Here is a 25,331-nt window from a genome sequence, read left to right as displayed (position 1 = left end):
TGTCTGTTTAGGCCGTGAGTGTGGTCGGAGCATATACTGCGTTAGCTTAGCCGATCTCCATTCAGAAAACACGCATTTTAAAAGGTTTTTCGCCTTCCCTCTGTCTGCAGGCTTGTCAAAGCATTAATTCGTTTTTTATTAACCGGTATCAGTATGTTGTTACTTCGGCATCATTTTTGAAACGTGTATTACAATTAAATCACGGTAAAATATGTTCATTTTGTTGTAGTTGCCAGTGATTCTCTCACTAGTTTAGCATACTCAGCCCGGTTGTTGGCCCGGAAAGAACCTCGATTTTGGAGAGCCAGAAAACTTTGTAAAGGTACCCGCTTGCCGGAACTACGCCTAGTGGAAACGCACCAAAACGGACCGGGCACGTCACGGCACGGATTGCGTAAACCGCGCTATAGTGGAAATGCGCCATTAGAGGACTTCAACCATGACAAATGCTGAAGAGGAAGGGTTCCAAAGACAAGCACACTGCCCTCTTCAAGATATTAACCCCTGCTCATTTGACCTGGATAATTGCTAATGTCACATTTTCTAACTAGTACAAACAAATGCTACAATCATGATCTTAGCCGATGTGTTAACACGCCACAAACGTTTCTAGCACCTTGCAAATGAGGACCACATGGTATCTGTTGTACACAGTCCTATCAGCGTGGCATTATCGATCCCTGCAGTAGGAGCAGAATGTTTTATTCTGTGTTGTTTCCTCAGCACTGTTTGCCTTTCCTATCTTTCAGCCAAGTGAGTGATCAGTGAAACTGATCGGAAGGTGGCAGGGGAAGTGCAATTACATGTTGATACAACAAGAAACGTACTGTGTTATGAGGGGAAGAGGTCTCAAGAAATGAAAAAGCGCCACAGGCAACGTGAAATGAAAAGTATCACAATTCCCCTTTTGTTAGATTGATTTGTTGGAGCATTTTTTAAACCCAAGGGGAAACAGTCAGCCAATCAGCATGACTCTTTTTGTCACTGTGTGTCTTTCTCCGGGCTGCACTCTGCTGTTGGGTTAGTTCCCCTCAGAGCCGCTCCCTGTTTCCATATTCTCTCTTTGCTCCTGCTCTCCAATCTGCTGCGGTCGGCGGAGCAGCACAGCCTGTTCCGTCTGTGTTCCTGCGTTCAAATGGCTCCACACTGCACTTGCCATTATTCTTGTCCGTGTGTTTGAAATGTTCTGAGAAATCGCCTTTGAGGTGTCTTATGTTTTGAAAAAGGCGACAGCTCGAGTGTAGGAATTTGGCTCCGTTGACTGTTTGGTTTAGTGTGGTTCTTTCTTACATAGGTACTATTCTGTGAAAACTGCTAATTCAACATAAGCAGTGTCTGTATAAGCAGACCCTCATTATTTATCATGAAGAAAGAGAAAACCTCAAGCAGTTAGAGCCTGCCCACTTTCTGGAACACCAAACCCACGGCAATTATTAACGTTTCTGTTGAGCAACAGCAGCATGTTCCTACATCCTGCCATTACCGCTCACCTTCTGACCCCCTGCTCTGCCAGAACAAGAGAAAGTGCAGTCGCCATCAATCTCGCACAAAATCCCCCCCGGGTTCACCTGTTTATTTGCCCCGTGTGGAGGTGAATCTGAAGGCCTTTACTCCAGGCCCAGAGAGGGGAGATGGAGTGTGTACTGGACTTTATTTGCGAGGTGGAGGATCGCAGCGGGGCTATAACTCATCAGCATTGTGCGGGGGCCTGGCCAAGCATGTCTTAGATCACACTGCTCTCTTCCTGAGAGGCCTTAGATCCTGTGACTCAGCCTTCCTCGTCTCAACTTGGCCCTTTGCACACTGTTAATGCATGCAACACTCATACATATGCATGCAAGTAAGAGAGATGACACCGTTTCTGTCATGTATATAAAACATTTGTTGGGCCAAACCCCAGCTGGCTGTCATTGGGGATACAGTGGCTAGCAACCAAACACTGACCTCATCATCATTATCTCCACTCCACTTCACTGCTCTTGTATTTCATGCCAAAAATGACCACAGAAGAGTATTGTTTCTGGATTGAGATTTTAAAAAAGACTGGTGAAATAATTGCGGGATTTTCGTTGGAGAGCAACGTTTCGTTTAAAACCAGGAAGAGATTTGGCTGGAAACCATCATCCGCTGCGGTCGATGTAAATTGGGTAAGCGGTATAGCTTTGTTAGCGTCTCCTGATGATTGAGCGAGGTTTAGGATGACAGGTGTAGAGTATCCTACGATACGCTGTGGTCTGGACAAAGGCCTGGACGTGAGCTCGGTGGTTAAGAGTTGTGATTCCATTGTCTGCACCAGAAATGGAGACGCATACATATGCTCACATACCCCCAGTTTACGGTAAAAAGGAAACCAGCAGTGAATGAATTGCATATGAACACTTGGCCCTTTTTCAAACCCTTTGCCTTTCTTCACTAATGAGCCAGCTAGGCGGCAGAAGTCTCACACTTCTCTGAACCATACAGGAGGAAGAAGAAGAGGTGAGAAGTAGATCAAAATGATTGCTCAAACACTAAGTCGCTATGTCGTTTTGTTGCGTCTTGTCCGCACAAAGCTGCTACATGAAGTGAGGGGAAGTAACAGATGAGTGATGGTGATTTTGTGTGGTGTGCGTTACAGTTGTGAAAGTGCATTGCTATAGTATGATGCAAAAGGAAATTGAGCGTAGCAGATATATTTCAAGTTCATCTTTTTTCCACGCTTGGCTGAGAAGCTTCAGATGTCATTTGGACGCGTTGTGTTGTTTTGAAGAACAAACCGCTTGCATTCCACAAGGACACAGCCTCATACAGTATGAACCTATGAATGAACCGTTCTGCCATATTCTGCCACATGGAAGGAAACAACTTAGTCAGCTCTGGAGCGAGAAAGTCACAGCTCTTCTCGCCATACTCCCACTAAACCAGTTTCCTTTCCGCTGCATGGGGCTTCTTCAGTTTGTTACACTTCTTCCTTTCTGCAGTGGAAAAGACCTTCAGGAGGAGCGCCCATTATGATAGTGTGTATGCTGTGGAGAGTGATGGGATGATTTCGCTTGATCCTGCAAGTGTACAAAGATGCCTGCTTGGATGTAAACCATATGCTCTTTCGGCCTCAAGCTGCAGTGTGTTTGTCTTGGCCTTCTGCTAACGGAGGACCAAATAGATTCATGTAATGTACCGTTGAAATGAAGCATGCATCACAGCCTTTTTTTTCATGCACCGACTGCAGAACAGAAGGGAAGCATATTCTATGCTGTTGCTCGAACACATCATGGATTGTGGTCAGTAGATTTACAGTATTTTGCAGCACACTGCAAAAGGATTTCTTGCTAAGTGAATCAGCTGTGTGTTAGATGCTATCAATTTGCATCACAAAGCTCTCTGTTTTGTAAGTGTTTCACCTGTTGCGACTCAGTAAAGCTCTCAAGTTGTTCAGGGATGAGTTCATTAAAATCTAGGGGGGCCAGGCCAATATCTTGGAAAATGTAACACAAATGTTGGACTACTCCTTTAATGCCTGTCCAGGGTTGCGTTCCGATAATCCAAAAATCAGCTCCTAAATTCTAACCCTATCTCCTATTCCTTGACCTCTGAGTGAAACGTCCCGGGGTTAAGGGATAGTGGATAGGAGAATTCAAAAGGACTTAGGAGAAAAGACTGTTGTACTTTAGAGAATCCGAATGCACTTTCACTATCCGACGTGTTTATGATGCACCAGCGGACGTCATTGTGTGCGTCTGCTGCTGTGGGGAAACTATGGAAACTACAGTTTTCTATACAACGGACTACAACATGGATGTTTAATAAGAACGACGGACTCATCTAGAGACTCTGCACCGTGCTCTGATGCTGTTGCCTTGCTTTATCGACGTGGACAACAGAGAAACATATTCTTCATGACCAAAGTTGGAATTTAAATAAAAAAGGAAAGTGAAACTTATGCTCGTCACCCTCTCCCTCCGGTCCACATTAATACAAATGATCCCAATACGTATGATTGTATGAACTATGAAAATATCTTAAAATCAATACAAATGTATTTATTATAAACGTTAGTCCTTAACACCTATCACTGTGTATATCACCATTCAAACATCTTTTAAAAGTTGAACAAACCCCACACAGCTCAGTGAAATGTTGACTTTATTTGATAATTTTAGTAAAAACTAACGTTCATATTTCTCTTTTTGATTATAATACTGATGAACGTTCAAAACAAAGCACTTTGGCAACTTACCGCATACATTTTAAAATGCTTAATAAGCACCGTAACTTTCATGATATAATTTCTCCGTCATAATCGTTTGTTTCCGTGAACGGCCGACTGTTGTGTGACGCAAACGCTGCGGCTGCAAGGCATTGTGGGGCAGCATTTTCTCCTCTCCTTTCGGTAAGGGAGGTCCAGTGGTTCCTAAGCTAAAGGAGGTTATAAAGGAAGTTTGAAACCTCCTTTCCTTTCATTTAGAGAATTGGAACGGCACTTAACATGGCTGCCACTGACGTACTTCCGGGTCATTTCACTTGGTTAGGAAGGTTCCTAAGCTAAATGGACTATTGGAACGCAACCCATGATTTTCCAATACATGTATCCTGCATGTGCTCATTCAAAAAGCCTAATTCTTCTTTCTGCTTTAAATGTGGAATTGAAGATTTTCTAAATGTATCTTAGCACTCTTATATCATCTTTAAAGCTCACAACATTTTACATAACATAATAACATTTCTTAGAAACGTGTTCAAGGAGTAGTCCAACTATTTCCAAAGTCAGTTATTTTCTGAGTTTCTTGCCTTTTTCCTCATAGTCAAGATGTGCGTCACATTGAAATACATTTGACTTTCATGTTTTCATTCAAAAAGCCACATTTCTTGTGCTGAAGAATGAAAGCTTGTATTTGCATATTACTACTCTTTTATCATCTTCTAGTTATAGCAGGTTAAGTAGCCATGAGCTCAACACACTGTGTGTTTCAGATTTCTGCTGACTGCTGATTCCAGTCGGCTCATGAAAAGTACAGTGAGTACATCTGCAAAGTAAATTATTTATAAATCATACAGCCAAATTACATGAAAACTGTTATTGGAAGACCTACAACACTTAATATTGAACACGCCAGTGGAAAAGTGTGGAAGAGTGTTTCCCCTGTGCCTTTTTTTGATGCCCCACTCCAAGTGACAAATTAATTATGTTCAGTCCCACTTCAAGTAATTGTATAATTCTCTGTGCATGTGTTTTTTCGTACCATGCGTTGTGGAAAACTTTCACTTGGTATTAGATGAATAATATGTAATGAAAACAAATAGAATTCCACTGTAGACTTTAATACATTAACACAGTTTTCCACACAGTGTTTGAAGTGACTTGAAGAAAGTAATTACACAGTTTTCCCCGAAGGTTCGCGTGAGTACATAATTGGATTTTCCAATGCATTAATTTGCCGACTTATTTAAGTATTCTTTCCTCTGTTGTGGGCATTAACATATACCTCAAAGTCAAACAATGGTTTCCCCACTGTTTTCAAATTAAAAAAGTGTTTGATAAACCCTCCCTTTGTCTCAGTGGAACTTATGGTTTCACGACTAACTGTGGAGCACATGTTGTATATTTTATCTTCTGTACATCAAAACTTAAAATGTATATGTTATTTTAGCCCACTCTCTTATTATTTTTCTCCCCTTTCATGTGTTGAAGGGACTCTCCCTACAAATCAAATCAGAAACAGAAAGCAACATCTTGTGGCTTCTGGTGGAGGCTCTCTGGGGGCAGTGTGATGCGTGTTGTGCCACTATTAGATAATTGCTATTAGTCAATAGACTTATTTATCTGGTAAGGAAAAGTGTTGTATCACACTCGTCTTATGACTGTCTTAATCTTGCACCTCAAGCTAAACCTTTTACCTCCTGACTCTGCTTAAATGTTCACAGGATCTCAGTACCTTGATTTTTTTTGTCCTCTACCCTCTGCTGTTATCTGTTTTTTAAACAATATACATTATCTTTCTTGAGTTTTTTACATATTTACTAAAAATACAGATAGACACTAACAAATTATGAAATGATACATGTTCAAATTAATCCCTGTATACGTTTTACAATTAAATTGTACACACCAAGGAAAAAAAATAATTTAAAAGAAAATTGAGAAAAATAAAAAGTAATTAAATGAATTAAATGAATGAATAAAAGACAAACATCAAATACCCTCAACTGTTGATATTATGATATAAGGATATATATATTATCCATAATTCAATATTAGTACTTAAGAGCTTTGATTCTCTGCCTGAACCTTTGGGGGTTCTTAAAGAGCCCCCATTATGCTCGTTTTCACTTTCATATTGGAACATTGTGCCTCTATTGTGACATTATTCCATGCTTGAATGTTTAATCTTTTTCTGATACTGCCCGTGCTGCAGCACCTCTTTTCACCCTCTGATTGGTTAGCTGGCCGACTCTGCTGTGATTGGTCAACCGCTTATCTCACCCTTTTAACTACACTTTTGGAATAAGATCCAAACTTACAACATTAGAGTTAGGGGGTATATAGCCAAAGTACCACCGCTCAAATAAATAATGATGTTTTGAACATTTGGTCGCAAGATCTGTGTCACACATATCTTGATCATAAAGGTCTAAAACATTTGGAAGGTTAAAAGGTCTTGACCGGCATTTGATTGACATCTTTGTTTCATTTTCTTAGTGTCTATAATCACTGGTACTTTGTTGGTGCTTGATTTGATCCTATCTACCACATTTGCAACTCTTAGCCTCTCAAAATGGAGAATAAGTTGATTTTCCTCAATTGATCTGATGATAAGCTGCAGACAGAAAACAATAAACGGACTATTTTCAAATATCTTTAAAAGGTAAATGAATTGGGCGCCGGTAAGTTCAGTGATTAGATGCATTTCAGGCGATGTCATCCCCTCTATATCCCTCTTTCAACTCCTCATCTTCAATAAAGGGCCAAAAAAAGAAAAAAAAGAAAAATTCTATATAAATAAAAGTATATCAGTAAACAACGTATCGTTAGTTGCATCTCTACATGATTGTGCACAGCTAGCTGTGTTTATGAATTACATTTTAAGTCTTCATGTGCAGTGTTAACAACTGTTTTGCTCGTGCAGACGGATCTGGAGCAGGACATGACTTTCTCTGTAGCTGTCCTCCACATCTGTCTGGCCCGCCGCCAGACTAATAAAGGTGTGAGGCAGCCTGAGGTCAAGCAGCATACTTTCCTTACTGTAATCACATGGCCATCTGTCAGAGCCCGTGCCCCCCGCTCAACACTGCTTCCCTTTCGCCACCCACCTCAGCCACACATCACACATGCACAGAAACACAAATGTCTAACCGCATAATCATGTGAACTCTATTCTGTTTGGACAAAAGCTTGTATTGTCCTACATTAGTTTATTCTACTGTGTTAGTGAAGAAATTCAGCAGAACGTTCAATACAAGCTTTTCTTTTCACTTCTAATGTCAAATTAAATTGATGAGTTATGACTTATGAGTCATTTTAGCTTTACAATGCAACTGATACTAGCTATGCATGAGAAAGCATCAATATTCCTCAAAGCCAAATGGCAAACTTGGTTATTCGAACCAGATCATTTCTTCACGGCTGTCTTGAGGTAATTTATTTTTGGCGCTCAATGAAATACGACCATATTTCAGATTCCCCCACCCTTCCCATCATCTCCCCTTTTCCTCTCCTATCCTGCCTCTCACTCTCCTTTCCTTATAACAGGATTTAGCATATCAATGGCGGATTAGCTCGTTTAACAAAAGCTTACTACTGCAAAGCCCCTTTCCACTCGTCTTTCCAGCCTGACTTGTGGACCTCACACACAGCTCCTCCGCGCCGGGGTCTTTGGTGTGCGTGTGTGGTCGCGGCTGCTCAGCTGAATGGGATGGCGTTTGAAGATGACAAAAAACATGCTTAGTCCCAATGGGCTCCGAAGACGGTAGCATGTGTGGGGTGATGGTGTATGAGGATGCACATGTGTACAGGAGGTTTGATTTGACATGCTGGAAGCTGAAAATGTGTGAATAGAGAGATTTTCTGCTTCGCGCCCCAAGGTTAGCCATCAATTATCACTTTATCTGGATGATCTGAACAGCATACTGTAACAATGTGTCCAATCTATTGTTCTTGTACCTCTGGCTTCCTCTGGCTTTCATTGTGCATGGAAAAAAGTAGTGTCCTCTGCCCTCGCGGCGTTTATGTTCTGGCCTGCAGATGCTCCTGCTGTGGAATGGGACTCATTCTGTACAGTGGAAAGTGATGCAGAGGGGGGGGGGTGCCAAGAGGACTTGACTCAAGGTGGCTAGATTTGGGCATCAACCCATGTGCGTGCGTGCGGGCTTCCAATGCAGGCGAGTGGAGGAAAGTCCCAACGTGACACTGCAGCCGGCTCAGGAAGGATACCCCCCCTCCTGTGTGGTGATGGTTTGAGCCGCATAGCATTAATCATCTTAGAGGTTGACAGGGTTTAGGATGTAGGTATGTCATCAAGAGGGGACGAGCTGGAAATGTTCCATCATACGGGCACGTGCCTTGTGTTTAGATCATTCTCCTGTCATCTTGTTATGTTTCTGTTTGCCATAGTTTCGATTCAGCGGAGATCCTTGGTGGATGGTTTCCCCCCTGTAACATATGGAAGGACGAGAGTGTTTTTTTATACGACTTTTCTTCTAAAATATCTGCTTTTGGCATAAGCAATTGAACCCTTCAACACACCCAGGCCCAATGAGTTTGTGAAGGCGTACCTTTGGTCTGCAACACAGTCAACTCTTCAGCATCATGATAACAAGGTGATAGGTAGTTTATGTCAGAACAGTTCGTTCAATATCTTATGAAAACGTTTTTTTTCCGTTTTCCTATAGTTTCCTGTGAATGCCCAGCAACACAAGCAATCAATGCAGCTGCGTTAACTCTGCAGTACATTAGGGGTCCAAGGTTTAAGAAGACATTGTGTCAGGTTTAGGGAAAGATTGTAGTTCTGATGAAAATAAGTCTGTTAATTAACAGAATGAATATCCGTATGTGGCGTTGTACGTAAGTTATAACAAAAGGAACCTTCTCCATATGTGCGGACTTTGTTGCTCTTTATACGTACCTGTCCTTTTTTTATTTCTTTACAAATGATTGTGCTTTACTTTTCGTAGGTATAGCAAAAGGTCAATGAGAACAGCTTGCAGACAATGTGTTTCTACATTCAAATGAAATTGAACCCAGGAGCATTTTGCTGCAATTTCTGTTGTTGTCTGTAATTTGAAAAAATGAAAATGGGGTAATAATACACTATAAATGCAAGCTTTACCTCACGCAACCCCAGCAGCCTGATTTTGGACTGACCGCCGTAGCGATTGTTAGGGTAATTATGATATGCTAATAATGCAGTTATTCAACACTTATTTGCTTTAAATTGCCATATTTATCTAAAGGGTGCAGCCAAATGACATTAAAACACATTTTTTTCAATTGACCTCAAGCATAATCTAGTTATTTAATTCTAACCCAATGCATTGGAGGGAAATATTATATAATATAACCTTTTCAGCAGTGCAATGCATTGTGTGCAGTACATCGCTGTACAAGAAGTGGTATGATGAAATAGTTATGTATTGATCCCTGAAGGGGAACTTGCTCAGTGTCGGCTGGGGGTGTGAGGACCTTCTTCTTTGTTGGGGTGTTTTAAAGACCCGAGATGGCCTCAATAATCAGTTTCTGTGCAAAATGAAATGTTCACCTTCATACGTCTCATTCGTCTGGCTTTGTTGATACCAGTCATCTGATACACCCGTGTTTTCCTGAGCCATCAATCTGTCTTGCTGTCTCTGAATGTGTGTTTCTTGGCAGCTGAAAGGCTCCAGGTGTCTTGTGTGTCCCGTGCCCAGACGCTCTGCCAACCCCGGTGCTTCTGGGCCACGGTGGCATTGTTCTGCGTGGCCCATTGTGTGTGACCCTGGTTCAGAGGGAAACAGCTGGTGGATCCTCCAGTACCAGCCTGCTTGGCACGGAGACTGGGCTCAAGCCACGGTGGTAAAATCACTGTGTTCCCTACTTTGATACAAACCATGCCCTGATCATCCATCTCCTTCTGATCACGCTGTCAGGATGTTATGCTGTGCAGGACAGGAGAGCTGTTATTGCGAGCGTCAATTTCCAAGTACAGTAGATATTTGGATATACTTGTTGTGTATGTCTTCATGTAATTCGGTTGTAGCCCTTTAACTTGTGTCAGAAACATCGTTCTCTAAGAAGCTATGGGCTGCCTTCAGTACAGGAAGTGACTCAGTATTGACTGGCGCTGCACTTCCTGTTAGCTGATTCTCCTCTACTCCTCTCAGGATGTTTACCTCCTCCTTGTCCCCTGTCTCCCACCCTCCTCTCCGCCCCCATTCTTGATCACATGACTTAACGTCGGTGCACTCAGCTCCAGGTCAGACCCGGCTTGTCTGGGTTTAGTTTGGCTCAGGCATCAGCAGTGACAACAACAGCTGAGTTGGGGGTCTTTGCCATGCTTGAATCCAGCTGATTTTTCATTGTGTACACTTAGAAAATATTGGTAATACTTATCGTGCAGTAAAATGTTGTTTTACATTTAAAGATGATGTTTCTGGACTTAAAATAATGCTGCATTTATATGTATGTTACATTTACAGCTGAAGACGTTGATGGTTGTGCTAATTCTAACTCCTTTATCTACTGAGTAGCTTAATCTACATTCTACAGCAATGTATCTTATTCTATCAGATCATTATACAGTATGCATGTAGCATTACTGTCCTCTGGGCAATGTTTTAGTCTCCGTCACGTCTTATCTAGCAGATTTAGGAGGTTGTTGTAAATAGTTGAATTTGCTTGAGAAGTAGGATCATTTCTCAATACATAAAGGAACTCTTCATCCTTCAGATTATTACAAACATTCAAGTTCAAAAGATCAGGAGAAACATGGTTTTCAAAGCGTAAGAAAAATGGTAAAGTAACTAAAACTATGATTAAAAGTAGGGGAGTAAAAAGTACAATGGTTGGCCCTGAGATGTAGTGGAGCTAAAATAGAAGTACCTTCAATTTCTACTTAAGTAAGGTCCTGAAGTAAATGTATTTAGTTACACTACGTTGACCTACTTCTTCTGTATTGAAAGGTCCTTATTGTGTAATTTCCCTTCTGCTATATAGTGTAAAGTCCTTTAAAGGGAGGGAAAGAGGTGTGACTCTTCCCGAGTCACTGGGTTCAGAATACAACAGTCCCTATACCACCAGAAATGACCTAATAAAAATGTGTGTGTCAGCCAGTGTATGTTCAGGGGGTTTAATACAGAAAAGATTGTAAATAGGGTTGATCTGCATCTCATTCTTGCTATCGGTATCAGATGTGGACCCACCTCCGTGCTTTAACAACTACTTCCAGATATTCTGCTTACATAATACATCTGTCACTATTTATCAGGCTTTTTAGATCTTCACTAATGTCTTCCCTTGCATCTCCACCTCTCTCCAGTTCCCAGAGTGCGGCTTCTTCGGCATGTACGACAAGATCCTGCTGTTCCGCCACGACTTAAGCGACGAGAACATCCTGCAGAGGCTCACCTCGGCCGAGGACATCCATGAAGGAGACCTCATCGAGGTGGTGCTCTCTGGTATGTGAGGCGCAGGGAAACCGTCAATGGATGGGTAGCTGAATGGTTTTTGCACACCATTTTTCCCTAGTTTCTAAGGTTAGTTAGAACGTGAGCAAATTAGTTTTAAGATGCATTGCTGCTTAGCATCTTTGTGAAAGAAGGAATAACATTTACTCAACAGACCTTTGTGAACTGTTGCTCTTGGCAAATACAAAGGTACAGAATGAACCAAGGTTTTCATCACCCAGTCTCAAGAGCTTTTACCTTTTTATGTGAATATTTAAGAAGGTTTTAAATTCATCTTGGGAACTTAAAAAATGTTCAAACCAGCAACGTGATGAAGATGCCAACAGGATAATACATTATTTTGAACTAAAACTGGACACAACATTTGCAATGAAAAAAGTGAAAAGGGTATAACAATTAAGATGATAGAAATTGCTCACTCAATGAATTATTGACCTTCTTTTGCTCATATCATATGTTGAATCAGATTGTCCAAAGAAAGTTAGACTGAAGTTCTTGCTTCTTTAGAGCTTCAAAACATAATACAAATGGACATACAATTTCATCAAGCAGTACAAACCAAGTATTTTAAAGTCCAAACAATGGTCTTAAAGGGCCCTATTATGTCTTATGGGTTTTTTCTATTCCTGTAGTGTATCATATATAACACACTTTTTTTGTGCTTGTAAATGGTCTGCAAAGGTTCAAATCCCAAAGTTCCCTCCAGAAGGAGTTTCTCTCCATTACTCACTCCCTGCCTGAATCACCTCGATTGGACCCCTTTGTTTACTTCCATAACATAGGGACATCACTACGTAACACTCTTGGTTATCGCTCAACACATTGTAAGTGATAAGTGCTACATCGCGACACCTCTAAGCGGTTGACCAATAACAACAGAGCCGGCCAGCTAACCAATCAGAGCAGACTGGGCTCTGGTTTCAGACAGAGGGTGAAAAGAGGTGCTGCAGCACAGGCAGTATGAGAAGGAAAATAGCTTTTTGAACATTAAATGTTTCACAGTTGAAGTACAAAATTCAAACATGAACCTAAAATGAGCATATTAAGGCCCTTTTAAACAGATAATGTTCCTTTTTTGTGCCGAGTCATAGTTGACCCCTCTCCCAGTAAACACAGCCTGGAGTGTCGGAGACGTTCCGTCTAAATGAAAAATATATTCTTGTGAAATGTGATGTTTTCAATTGAATCAGTGCGAGTGAATCATCCTACGCTCCAGCTGCTCACTCACCTGCTTTTCACTTTGCCCTGAATGTCTTTTTTTTCTTCCTCATCAAACTTTCCATCAGCTTTTCCACCTTTTTCGAGCAGCTTTGCAGGTGTTCAATTTGTCTTTGTCATTTCCTGCGATGAAAGAATCTGCTTCCTGCGCGCTGCTGAGACCAACAAACGGCTTTAGAGTATCTGTTCTGCTCTAATCTGTTCTCCTGCTCCATCTGTCTGCACTGGGAAGCACCTGACACCACCTGCGCTGAATATCTCCCCCTCTCTCCTGGGCTCAGAGTATTGTTTGCAGGGATTTAGACAGGGGATGATTGTATAGGTTCAGGATCTGAGGATACTTCAGGCATCAGGCTGAGGAATGTAGACTAAAGACTGGAGAACTTCCTCCTTTTTGTTTCTCACTGTCTGTGTTTGTCTTGTGCTTCTCTTTTGTGTCAGTCTTTGTTTATCTCTTTCCCTCCCTCGCTTTCTCTCATTCTAATCCCCCCTACCTCGACAAATCCATCTGCAGGTGTAAGCTCCAGCAGCAATTTATAGCCTGAGATATAACTCACAAAAGCCGTCAGTGAAGATCTTTTGCTACACGTGCAACACTTGCTGTTTTTGGGTTGCATTTCATTAAACACTCAATAAACTTGGCCTTCTTCACGAAGAGGGGCTTTGCATGTCATACTCTTGATCTCTGTTTGAGAAACGGGAGAAACATTCCCAAGCCCTTCATTTGGTTGAGAGAAAATATGAGGCTTTTTTCCGCCCCGCAATTTGTGTCCTGTCATCTTCCGTTCAGTTTTCCCTTAACCAACCTGTTGTTGGATTCCGCGGCTGTGGGAGAGAGCCCGCCTGAATATCTCTCTCGCTGTGAGAGGGAGGCAGAAGTGGCTTTTTCTTGGCTGTGGGCTCAAAGAAGAGGGTTTGTTTTTCCTGCAGTAAGTGATTGTAGTAGACCCGCTGAGTGTAAACACGCTCTGATGTGCGGGGCGGCCCTGGACTCAGCGGACACTGCGCAGGCCATCCCGGCCCATGAGGTTTGAGGTTTGGCCTGACCGATGGTGCCTTTGTTCTGCTCTTCACTCCCTTAAATTCCCAACCACTTTCACAAGCTGCCCATTCAACACGGCTGGCAGTGTGAATTTGATATTTTTCAATACATTCTGTCGTGGCTTCCTTCCTTTTTTTTCTATCAAGCCACTAGATGCCTTAAACAGACATGTATAACTCGTTTTCTTTCCTTTATATTTGTGTTACTGACAGTTGAGGAGTTGCTTGGCTTCCGATGGTTTGGATGATATTATGCAATGGTTTTGCTCAAAATAAAATAACAAACTTTTACACATGCAACAAAGAAAAGAGGCCTTTACAATAGTCAAAACAAAGAGGCAAAACTCAAATAAAATAACAAACAACTTAGGTATTCTTTCTTTTTTTGTTAAGGCTTGTATAACTTGATAACTTAGAGGGTAGTTGAACGGTTAAAAACTGTGCCTCGACGGCGTCTGTCTGTCACTTTTAGAGAAGGCGCAGTGGGAATTGTAGTGTTTTATACTCTGACTACAGACGGTGGCCTTTCTTATAAAAACAAAAATACTGGCACCTTCTGTTTGTCAGATGGAAACTTGTGGCCTCCAAATGGACACTGGGGGCCTCAGAGCAAACAGATGATCATGAAAGCCTCTAGCTTCGTGAGAAGTGCTGCGACAAACAACGTGTCGAGGTGATGTTTGGTGTTGCTTGATGCTAATTAGCACGAAGAGCATTGCATAAGGATGAGATCATCATTATGCAATGATACGTCTGCTAAGAAGCACACAGTTGTTTTGCAGACGTGTGTGAAAAAGCTCATGAATGCTGCCTTTTATGTGTCTGTGCCAGGGAGCTATGTTGGCCACATGACCATGTGACATGCCTGAGCTCTTTTTTTCCTTTTAAATCAAACGCAAACTGCAACAATCCCCCCACCAGCCATCATATTTCTCTTAAGTGGAGAGTGGTGACTGGTGAGTAAGCATGATTATGAATGTCACAGATGATATAATGGCAGCTGTTTCAGGAATGAGTGAAATATTTGTTTTGTTATTTGGGTCGACCCTAGAACTGACCCTTGGCTTGTGCTGCCTTCGGAAATGTTGCATTGTTGCAACAGATCAGATATATTCCGTGTGGCCGAGTGGTTCTCTGATACTGTTTCTCTTTCTTCTGTAGATCTTAAATTGATTTCTTGCTCAAAGAATGTTCTCAATTTTCTTTATAAGGAGCAGATTCCTAGCATGGCCACATGTCTTATTTGTTGTTCAAGTCTGCATCTCATCACCGTCCCAGCAGCTGATGTGTCCTCAGATGTCCAGGAGCAAATGTGTTTGGTTGAATCACCTCATAGGAAATGAACACACACACACACCCACACACACACACACACAATGACATCAACACTGCCGCTGCACAGGTTAGCCGCATAACCTAAGTGTAAAGATGAACCGTCTTTGCTGGCCACCGCGTCCACATAAATGATTGAAAAGGGACAGCAAGGAACATAACTCTAAAGCTCTCTAGTCACACACACTGGTTCTTGGCAGCAGCCACCTCCATATCTTGCTCATCTTCACATCTTTGATGAGTCACAGCAATGATTATCCAACACTTGCTTCCAACAATGAGCTCAGTGTGTCTGTTTGAAACAAAACAGCGGTGACATGAAAGAGACATAAGAGACAGGGACGTGTCCACAGCTCTCTAGGTTTAAACATTGTGTCCCTTATCACACAGATGGAACGATTTAACAGGATCATATCTCTGGTGTCTCATTGGGTGTGCCATATCGCTTTCACACACGGAGTGATGACTCAGGACTGGAGTAGTGTCTCTGCAGATGTGGCTCCCTCTACTGCACCGGTGTAGCCATAGCACTGTCATGAAGTCATTTGTTTTTATTGCAGAGAGAATCTCAGTTTTATTAGATTTATATTCCCTCATTTACATACATATAGTGAGCCTGTGTACTGTCTTGGTTTTGTATTAAAAACTGTTGCCAAATACATGTGATAAATCTTCTTGTCTCTTTGATTCCTTTGTCATCTTTTCTCATCCCTTTTTTTCCCCCTCAGTTTTTATTTCCTTCTTTTTTATAAAACTGTTATCCAGATTTGTTTTACTTTCGCCAACTTTTAGTTTGTGTATTGTTTCTAGCTCAAGCCACAGTTGAAGACTTCCAGATCCGACCACATGGCCTTTATGTCCATTCCTACAAAGCCCCCACCTTCTGCGACTACTGCGGGGAGATGCTATGGGGTCTCGTCCGGCAGGGGCTCAAATGTGAAGGTTAGACACACACACACACACACACACACACACACACACACACACACACACACACACACACACACACACACACACACACACACACACACATACACACACACACACACCATCTGTACAATACTCAGTGTTAGTCAGGGAGACAAAGCAACTTATTTCCTACTGTATTCACACACACACACACACACACACACACACACACACACACACACACACACACACACACACCACAGATCTGACCTCAACAGTGTATCACGGAGATTTACGAGCAAACTAAAAATATTTGGCAATAGTTCCAGCGGCGCTCTTGACATTCCCACTGGAAATATTGCATCTCTGCTCGCCTTTAATTGAGTTGGATCAGATTTGAATTATTATTCTCTCTCATTTTATGTCATTAGGCAGCGTGTGTTAGTGACTTTGTGTTTCTGTGTTTGAAGGATGTGGGCTAAACTACCACAAGCGCTGTGCCTTTAAGATCCCAAATAACTGTACGGGTGTCAGGAAGAGGAGATTGTCCAATGTCTCCCTGCCCGGACCTTCCCTCTCCGTGCCCCGACCCCCACCTGTTGAAAACACCGTGGTCGTCCTGGACGAGGTGAGTTCTGAATGGTGGTTGCTTGTCATATGTTTGGATAGAACAGTCTTTAAAGAGGACTGTACAAAGTTGGAATGAGTATCTGCTTATTCTCAGACTGACAGGGGAACGAGGTGATGATTTTTATTATCCTCACATATAAAATGAGCTGGCTGGAGTTAAAACATCCTAAACCAGACACGGAGCCAAGCAAATTGGCCAAGAATGTGAAGCAGTCAATCCACATGCTGCTCACAAGCTTTGTTTCATCTGGTAAACGTGTCTAAACTTATCAAATGTGCCTCTTTTGCATGCTGGAATCTCCTGTTGTAGAACACCACTGATGCAGAACATTTCATTGAGTTGCACAGTGGTCTGTGAAGTGATCCTCAGCAAGGCCTTATGAAACAGTTTTTGACTAATCCCGCACTGAAATATTCCTCTGTTGTCCGTGTCCTCGCCATGGGTCATCAGGAAATGTAATTACGCTAATGACCTTACATTTTTAAGTTTATGTATCATGAAAATGAAGAAAGCTTCCTAACCATTTCTGTCAGGAACTTCCAGCTTGATGATTTAGTTCAAATCAGAACCAAATGTGGTAAAACCTGACAAATCTAATAACAATGTTCCACCACTGGGATCATGCTAACTACGCTGAGTCATGCTAACTCGATATGACAGATCCCTCTTTCCCTTTTCCATTAGTTTCCTTCTCTTCTTCAACTGCCATGTCACCATTCACTCTTTCTTTCCCTATCACTTGAATGGGAGCTTCAGAGCCTTTTCTTCCTCTTTTCCTTCCTGCACATGGTTTTTAATTGTTGGCCATCATCCCTACATTTTCTTCCCCATCCTTCCAACCCCAGCAGCAGAGGTCCCATCAGGAGGCGGGGAAGCGGATCCTGTCGTGGAGCGGCCGGCCTATCTGGATGGAGAAGATGGTGCTGGGACGGGTTAAAGTGCCGCACACGTTCGCCATTCACACCTACACCCGTCCCACTATCTGCCAGTACTGCAAGCGCCTGCTCAAGGGTCTCTTTCGCCAGGGCATGCAATGTAAAGGTATATACATGTAGAGAATTCGGTGCATTTTGGTGAGGCTTCTCCATAAATATCATATGTTTGAGTAATTTTTTGTATTTCATCTGCCAGACTGCAGGTTCAACTGCCATAAGCGATGTGCGTCAAAGGTACCTAGAGACTGTTTGGGGGAGGTGGACTTCAATGGAGGTAATTTCAACATCTAAGTTCAAAGTCATAGGGGTATATCTTCATTATTTGCAATTTCAAATGTTACCATATTTAACGTGTAGAGCCAGCCAGCCCCGGCCCGGACTCGGACACCACCATGGACACTATGGAGGTGGACAGTGGGGATATGGACGGGGGCAGAGGACTGGACGACCCAGAGGAACCCTCCACCCCGGACGAAAGGATGTTCGACATGGACTCTCCCTTATTGGATAGAGAGAAGGACGAGGAGCCCATCAAGACTATTAGGTAGGAAGATTTAAAGATAGGGTAGGCAGTTTATTTTTTTTGTTGGGCATCAATGGGCAAAATAAAACCACGCGCGCATATTGTAATACAAGCGGTCAGAGAGAAAACTATCTTTCTCCATCTCCTCGAGGCTCTGAAAATCCAGCCTGTGATGTGAGACCTTGGCCAATCACAGAGAGAGTGTTGTTTGGTCTAATCTGAGACGGATGTGATGTCACTTTTTATAGGGCAATCTGATTGAACGGCGAAAAATCGTGCAGGAAAAAACGTAAAGAGATTGGTGAAGCATTTCAGAGATTGAGGCTAAGTAGCTAGCTAGAGCCTCAGGTCATATACAGTATATATAGGCATTTTGCCATTATTAAACAGCTCAATACAATTTGACAGGAAACAAGGGAAGAAATGTATCCAAGGTCAGCAGCCTGATTCAAACCGGAGACTTTGCGGTTATGTTTTAAACCACCTAACTGCCCAATTCCTATGTTTGTTCTACACCGGCAGCTTGCGTTTTATGTTTCCAGTAGTGCTGCAAACATAAAATGCATCACTTCCTGTGCAGGGTTTCTGTCAGGAAACGACCTACCAGACCAGGTGCTTAGAAAAACAAATATAAAAGTTTCATGAGCTGGCTACAAGTCAATTCAAATGTAACCGGTTATTGTTTCAGTATGTTTAACAACGAGTAATTGACATATTGATTCATGAAATTGTTCATTTTTATTTTCTGCGTGTGTGTCTAGCCCTTCCACTAGCAGCAACATCCCTCTGATGCGGGTGGTCCAGTCCATCAAACACACCAAGAGGCGGAGCTCCACTGTGGTGAAGGAGGGCTGGATGGTTCATTATACGAGCAGGGACAACCTGGTAAGACTGATAGCCCCCAAAAGCCCAACAAAGGAGCCCAGTCTGAAATGGGCTGTGCTTAGCCTGTATGCTGGGGAAAACTCCTTCTCCAAAGCTGTTCACATGTGTTGAATTCAGCACAGAAGGTATTTTCCTCATGAAACTGAATTTTAAAAGTATGGTTATTATCGGTAGGTGATGCGGGTTTTGTCGTTTGGATTAACTTTGTGTCTCCATTGAACAGAGGAAGAGACATTACTGGAGGCTGGAAGGCAAGAGTCTGAGTCTTTTCCAGAACGACACCGGAGCCAAGTTCTACAAAGTAAGCAGAAAACTATCATCTCTGCCATGTTCTTGGAAAATAATATGTCGCCATCCACATCAAACACACAGAAGGATTTATTAATCTGTCAAAAATTGGGCAGCTTAATGCAAAGTAATTCAATGGATAATCTTTTATAGCTCCACAGAAGTGTACCATTTAGGGTTGCACGATTTGGAAAAAAAAACTAATTACGAATATATTTACTGATATTGTAATTGCGATATGACTTTTCGATATTAAAGGGAATTACCATTGTTGTAAGAAAACTCACATTATCATTAAAACATATATATATATATATAAACATATAAAGGAGGATCTGTACCAAACAACTATTTTTAAGTCTATAGATTATGGTTTGTATGCTGGGATTTCTTTTTCCAGCACCACAATACTAAATTCAGATATTAGATTATTGCGATTTGGATATTTTTCTATTTAAAGAAAATGTTTTAATCCTTTTTATTGATCAACTTATTTCATTAACAGATGCATTTAGCTCAGAGTTCAAGCTCATATTTTTACATAAAGTAAAGGTATAAGAGTGATGCATTTCCATATCTGTGTTTGAATATCGTCTGTCACACTCATGAGGGGTATGTAAATCCAACCCAAGCAGTGGTCTTTGTGTGACTCAGCTTGAGGGCTGCCATGTTGCAACTGTAAACTACCCTGAGGTCAGTTGAAAGTTCCCCTGTGGTTTTACACCCTGCAGGCCGGTCTCTCCCTGCTTGAAGCAAAAGTGTCAAATCACCAACAGTCTCTGTCTTTAGCTAAAGCGTATCAAATGAGATAGGGACATTTGAAGGGGTTTTGATAGATATTCAACAATTTAACCATAGGATTTACAGAAGAATCTTGATGCATAATTATTCTAGAACAATAAGTTTTAGAGAGAAGTTGTAATCTTTTTTATTCAAGTGGTGGCTGTGAGAAAAACACTGTAATTTCGATATGTAAAGCCTGTTGTGGACAGTGTGTGACACTTGCCCGCTCAGCGCCAGCACCGAAGTCAGTCATTACACCGCCGCAGGGGCTTAATAGCAGGTAATTACACACTGAGGACAGAGGGAGGCAACTGCAAGGTAAAGACTTCCACATGTGTGTCGGTGGCTGTGAGTGCAGGGTGGGGGATGTAATCATTTTTATTGTTCGTGTCGCCTTTGTGTGTTTTGAGAATTCGACACCTCCTTGATCTGTGGTCAGACTCACAGTGGGACGAAGTGTAGGATGCAGAGTTTCCAGTGCGATAGTTCACTTATGAGTGTGTGTCAAACAGGTGGTTTTATGCACAGCTGTACACATCTGTCACACTAACTCCCTTTAAAAACTGAATTATCTTCAAGTGTTTCTGTCGCGCGCCTGCCCCTAAAGCCTTGGAGAGGAAACCTCATTGGGGAGCGATTCCTCAGGGTGTGTTCACTGGCAGATTTATGTGGTTCTTTATGATCAACTCTGCTACGTTTAGGACCTTCAGGGGGCTAATTGAAGGCTAGCTGTAAATGCCTTGTTTTCTTGCTTGCCGCTTCAGAGTTGTATCCAATGATAGATAAGATGAAGTAGAAAAAGCTTCTTTCTGGGGGTCTCTTCTTCCGAAAACCACAGATTCTCCATATGCTCGGCGTGCGCCCTGGAAGTCGTCTGTCCCGGGCATTTTCCCCTCAACTCCTCTGAAGTTTTTGTAGCCTGCTGCTCATCAGTGTGTGGCCGCTGTCCGCCCCTCTCCTCTTTTCCTTTATACCTCCGATCTGATTAGTGGTGGTCGCGTGGTGGCTTGCTTGCCAGGCATGGCAGCCATTTTCTCCATTTGGAAGCCATAACCGCTCCCCGTTTGAAGATGAGACCCCTGTACTTGTGGCTTTCTCTGAAGAACCCTTTTATGGGGTGAGGGGGCTTCTCTCTGTCTCTGCCAGATTGAGTCCTGTCACACTCAAACGCCCCCCCCCCCACCACACACACACACACACACACACACACACACACACACACACACACACACACACACACACACACACACACACACACACACACACACACACACACACACACACACACACACACACACACACACACACACACACACACACACTACCCCGCAGAGGAACGGTAGTTGCCGTGTCTTTCGTCTCCGTGGCTAGCGGTAGCGCCAGCGGCTCGTGCTCAGATGGGGCCCCTGGCTGGACCTGCCTTGTAATCAGGGAACCAGAGCACTTGAGCCGCCGCAGGGCCCCCGCTCACGTGACCCGGCCCCGCTAACCACAAGCACTTCATCTGATACTCTGTGGTGAGCCACGCGGAGGGGACAGCGTGTGCCTCTCTGAGCCCCCCATTGGCTGAGACATCTCTGTGATTTGAAATGTTTCGACCCTCCCTCCTCTCTTTGATTTGACAGTGAGTTTGAGGGACAGGGGGAGGGGGGGGACTTTTAAAGTGTGCAGCAACTGTTCTTTTCTGTATGTGCTCATAAGAGAGAGGAGAGTGAAGGAGAAAGTTAGAGCTGGGACTATTTAACTCTATCAACACTGTGGAGACTTTTGGAGTGTGTGAGTGTTACTTCCTGTATTTTAGTTTATGTCATGTCTTTGCAGCAGTAGTGCGTTATACCAATTTTTCTGCTTTAATTGAGATAACGACCATTGTAATTTTGTTTAAAATATTTACTGAATTGTGTTAAAGTCTGTTAAACTGTTTTTTGGTAGTAACTTTTCTGTAAATCTATTTTTGTATTAGTTTTTCAGAAAAGATGTATCTCATTTTCGAATTTGCTATTTCTATTTTGTTTTAATATTTATAATTAATTCTGAAACTTATGTAGATGCTGTTGGACTCCTTTACACTGTTTTGTATTGTTGAAGGGTGTTGCTTTTTGTACCAATGAATTGTTAATGCCACAGGTTTATTGGTTGATTGTACTGATAACACTTAGTGTAGAAAAAACAAAACAAAACAAAATACTTTTTTGGGACCTTATTTATTTGAGAGAATCCTAATATAATATTTAGTTTTTTGTATGATCGCTTACTAGTTGTGATTTGTGTCCCTCCCCCCTCCCTCAGGAAATCCCTCTGTCGGAGATCCTGCAGGTGGAACAGTGCAGAGACTACAGTAACCTGGCCCAGGGTAGCAACCCTCACTGCTTCGAGGTCATCACAGCCACCATGGTGTACTACGTGGGGGAGAACAACTGCAGCCTCTACCACAGCCCCGCGCTGGCCGCCTCGGGGGTCGGCATGGACGTGGCTCAGGGCTGGGAGAAGGCCATCAGACAGGCCCTGATGCCCGTCACCCCCCAGCCCAGCGTGGCCAGCGCCACGGGACAGGGCAAAGATCATAGTGAGTAGAGGAGATGGGAAAACTTAAAATAGAAAAAGGAAGTAGAAAAATATTGCTTATTTTTCTCTTTAAAATGCAAATTTTAGGGGAATTCAGGCAACCAATTTTATAAAAAATTCACTTTTTTAGGTGAAGATGTGTGGTGCTAACAATTATTCAAGTTTATAATTTTGTATTTAACCTTTTCAGCTAATAACAGTCCATCATGGGATAACAATAATCCATAATCAACAGTATAGTTTGTCAAAAATATATAAATTCTAAAATTATTAGAGATTCGAAAGTAGAAAAACTATGATGATGACTTTGAGAGATTTTGAAGTTTATAGGAATTAGAATTGCACACGGCTCTAAATCTCAGATAAAGGGTCTTCTTGTTTATTTTAGCGGCCTCTGGCTGAAGCAATTTCGTTTTTTTACATACAATAAACAAGAAGAGCTTTTATCTGAGACTTCATAGATAGTAAAATACATTAGTAAGGAATGTTGTCAATGTTTAACTGTCTGCCTTGTATCAGACAAACATTTCCCCTGTCACATTTTGTTATTACTCAACCCGAAACTAAGTAGGTAACTTCTAGGGCCACAACAAAATAAAGTCTGCCTTTTGCTTGTGGTTAAGATTTGAATGTTGTCTCAATTAGAAAGAAGGTCCCTCTTTACACTGTGTTGGCTTTAGTGGTCAAAAAAACAACAAGGTAGCTGGCTTTAGCATTCAATAAGCGGGGAAACCCTTTATTAGTGTCGATAGGTTAAAGGAAGTGATGCCTCAAAGCAAGTCACTGTTTCGAGATGACATTTAGACAAATGAAATGACTTGAGATTAAGCCTTTATCACTGTAGTCAGGGATTATTACATTATAGTAGATGAACAGGCAAATAAGATATTTTAATCTGCAAATATTTGTGTCATTATGTGGTAATTTCTCAATCAAATATCCATTAAAATGACATGTGTTGGGTGTAGCACTAGCTTAATGATCACAACATCTTGTTTTCTACTTGCTCTTCTATTCACTGGCTAGTATGCAGAATTAGCCCCTGCGGCGGGTTTAAATTCCCAGTTATGAAAATGCATCGCATACTTGGACCATTCAGTCACACATAGCTTCCCAGATCAAATTTATAGCCAATTTATTGTGTGATAAAATGCTTCATTATGCGCGGCTTTGACTTATTGCATGCAGCTGCGATAAGCCTAAAAGTAAAAAATGCCAGTATTTGACCAATATCTCTCAGACTGCAATTAAAGATGGATGCTTTTGCTTTTGGTAAACTTATTCGTGTGTGTCCTCTCCAGAAGAGCTGTCCATCAGCATATCTGTGTCCAACTGCCAGGTCCAGGAGAATGTGGTGAGTTTTTTTTTCTCTGATCGACGCTGTTGCACAACTTCCCCGCAAAGGCTGCACATGCACGCATTCATGAGCTATTAAAGTATCTGTTGTGGTAAAAATGAGTAATTGTTTCTTTACGAAAATGTCCAAGTGGAAGCTTTTATGCTGCATAATTGGGGAAGCTGCTGTCCCATTTATTTTTGGTAAAGGGGATATCGTTTCAGTTCCACTTCTGCATTATTTGAAAGTTAAACGTGGCAATGCCAGAAAACCTTTTTTTGGAAGAATGGTTTTTCTTACGGGCTTTTGATTATGTAATCATGCAATGAAAAACAGTAACAATGCAAATGTTCTCTTTGTAGGATATCGCTTCAGTGTACCAAATATTCTCTGATGAGGTGCTGGGATCCGGACAGTTTGGCATTGTGTATGGAGGTGTGTTTCCCTTTTAATTTACTTTACCAGTTGAGCTACACACCGCCCCGTACCACTCAGATTTCATATACTACTATTGTGAACTGAATTACATTTGTTTGATTTTGAAAGTTATTAATTTTCCCATTATATTTTAGGCAAACACAGAAAAAGTGGCAGAGATGTGGCCATCAAGGTTATTGACAAGATGAGATTTCCTACTAAGCAGGAGAGCCAGCTACGGAATGAGGTGGCCATATTACAGGTAATAACCAGCATCCATCAAGCACACAATGAAATCAAATACGAGCGTAAATTGTCTTAACTGTTATACTCTCAATAGTCCTGATAGATATCCGGTATAGATCTCATGTCTTTTGTGCATTCTTTTAGAATCTGCACCACCCGGGTATCGTGAACTTGGAGTGCATGTTCGAGACGCCGGAGCGGGTGTTCGTCGTCATGGAGAAGCTGCACGGCGACATGCTGGAGATGATTTTGTCCAGCGAGAAGAGCAAACTGCCGGAACGCGTCACCAAGTTCCTCGTCACGCAGGTCAGTGTTGCAATGCATTCACCCTCTCTTAACCCTACTTCTCTTTTGTCTTTTTTTATCACCCCTCAAATCTTCAGTGCTCTTTAGCTTGATGTTAATCTTTGGAAGATAGAAAAATGGAAGTAAGAATGGGTCATTTGCTATCAACGCTTTATACCCTCTTCCGTTACTTCTTGCTTCTGTTTCCTATTGTCTCATAACTTTCCTCCCTTCTGTTTTTATGGGGGGGGTGTGTTAGCCCCCCGCTGCAGCTCCAGTGCCTGTTTATTCTTGTGGTGCGCT

The 25,331-nt window shown here is 42.1% G+C and overlaps 1 protein-coding gene across 1 annotated transcript; it reads left to right on the top strand.

Moving 5' to 3' along the window:
* Positions 1-2,198: 2,198 nt before the first annotated feature.
* On the top strand, positions 2,199-25,136 carry LOC104957698 (serine/threonine-protein kinase D3-like). The gene is made up of 16 exons (XM_010785356.1): positions 2,199-2,252; positions 7,104-7,196; positions 9,842-10,024; positions 11,487-11,625; positions 16,036-16,167; positions 16,605-16,762; positions 17,611-17,806; positions 17,897-17,974; positions 18,058-18,244; positions 18,985-19,108; positions 19,332-19,409; positions 22,469-22,745; positions 24,046-24,098; positions 24,443-24,515; positions 24,653-24,759; positions 24,888-25,136. Exons 1-16 carry the CDS (start codon positions 2,199-2,201, stop codon positions 25,134-25,136), a joined length of 2,181 nt encoding a protein of 726 aa, XP_010783658.1.
* The last annotated feature ends 195 nt before the right edge of the window (positions 25,137-25,331 follow it).

Source organism: Notothenia coriiceps, unplaced genomic scaffold (genome assembly GCF_000735185.1).
Source record: "Notothenia coriiceps isolate Sejong01 unplaced genomic scaffold, NC01 NC01_scaffold00027564, whole genome shotgun sequence".
NCBI lineage: Eukaryota > Metazoa > Chordata > Actinopteri > Perciformes > Nototheniidae > Notothenia > Notothenia coriiceps.
Note: the sequence above shows the minus strand (reverse complement) of the source record. Positions and strands in the feature narration are given on the sequence as shown.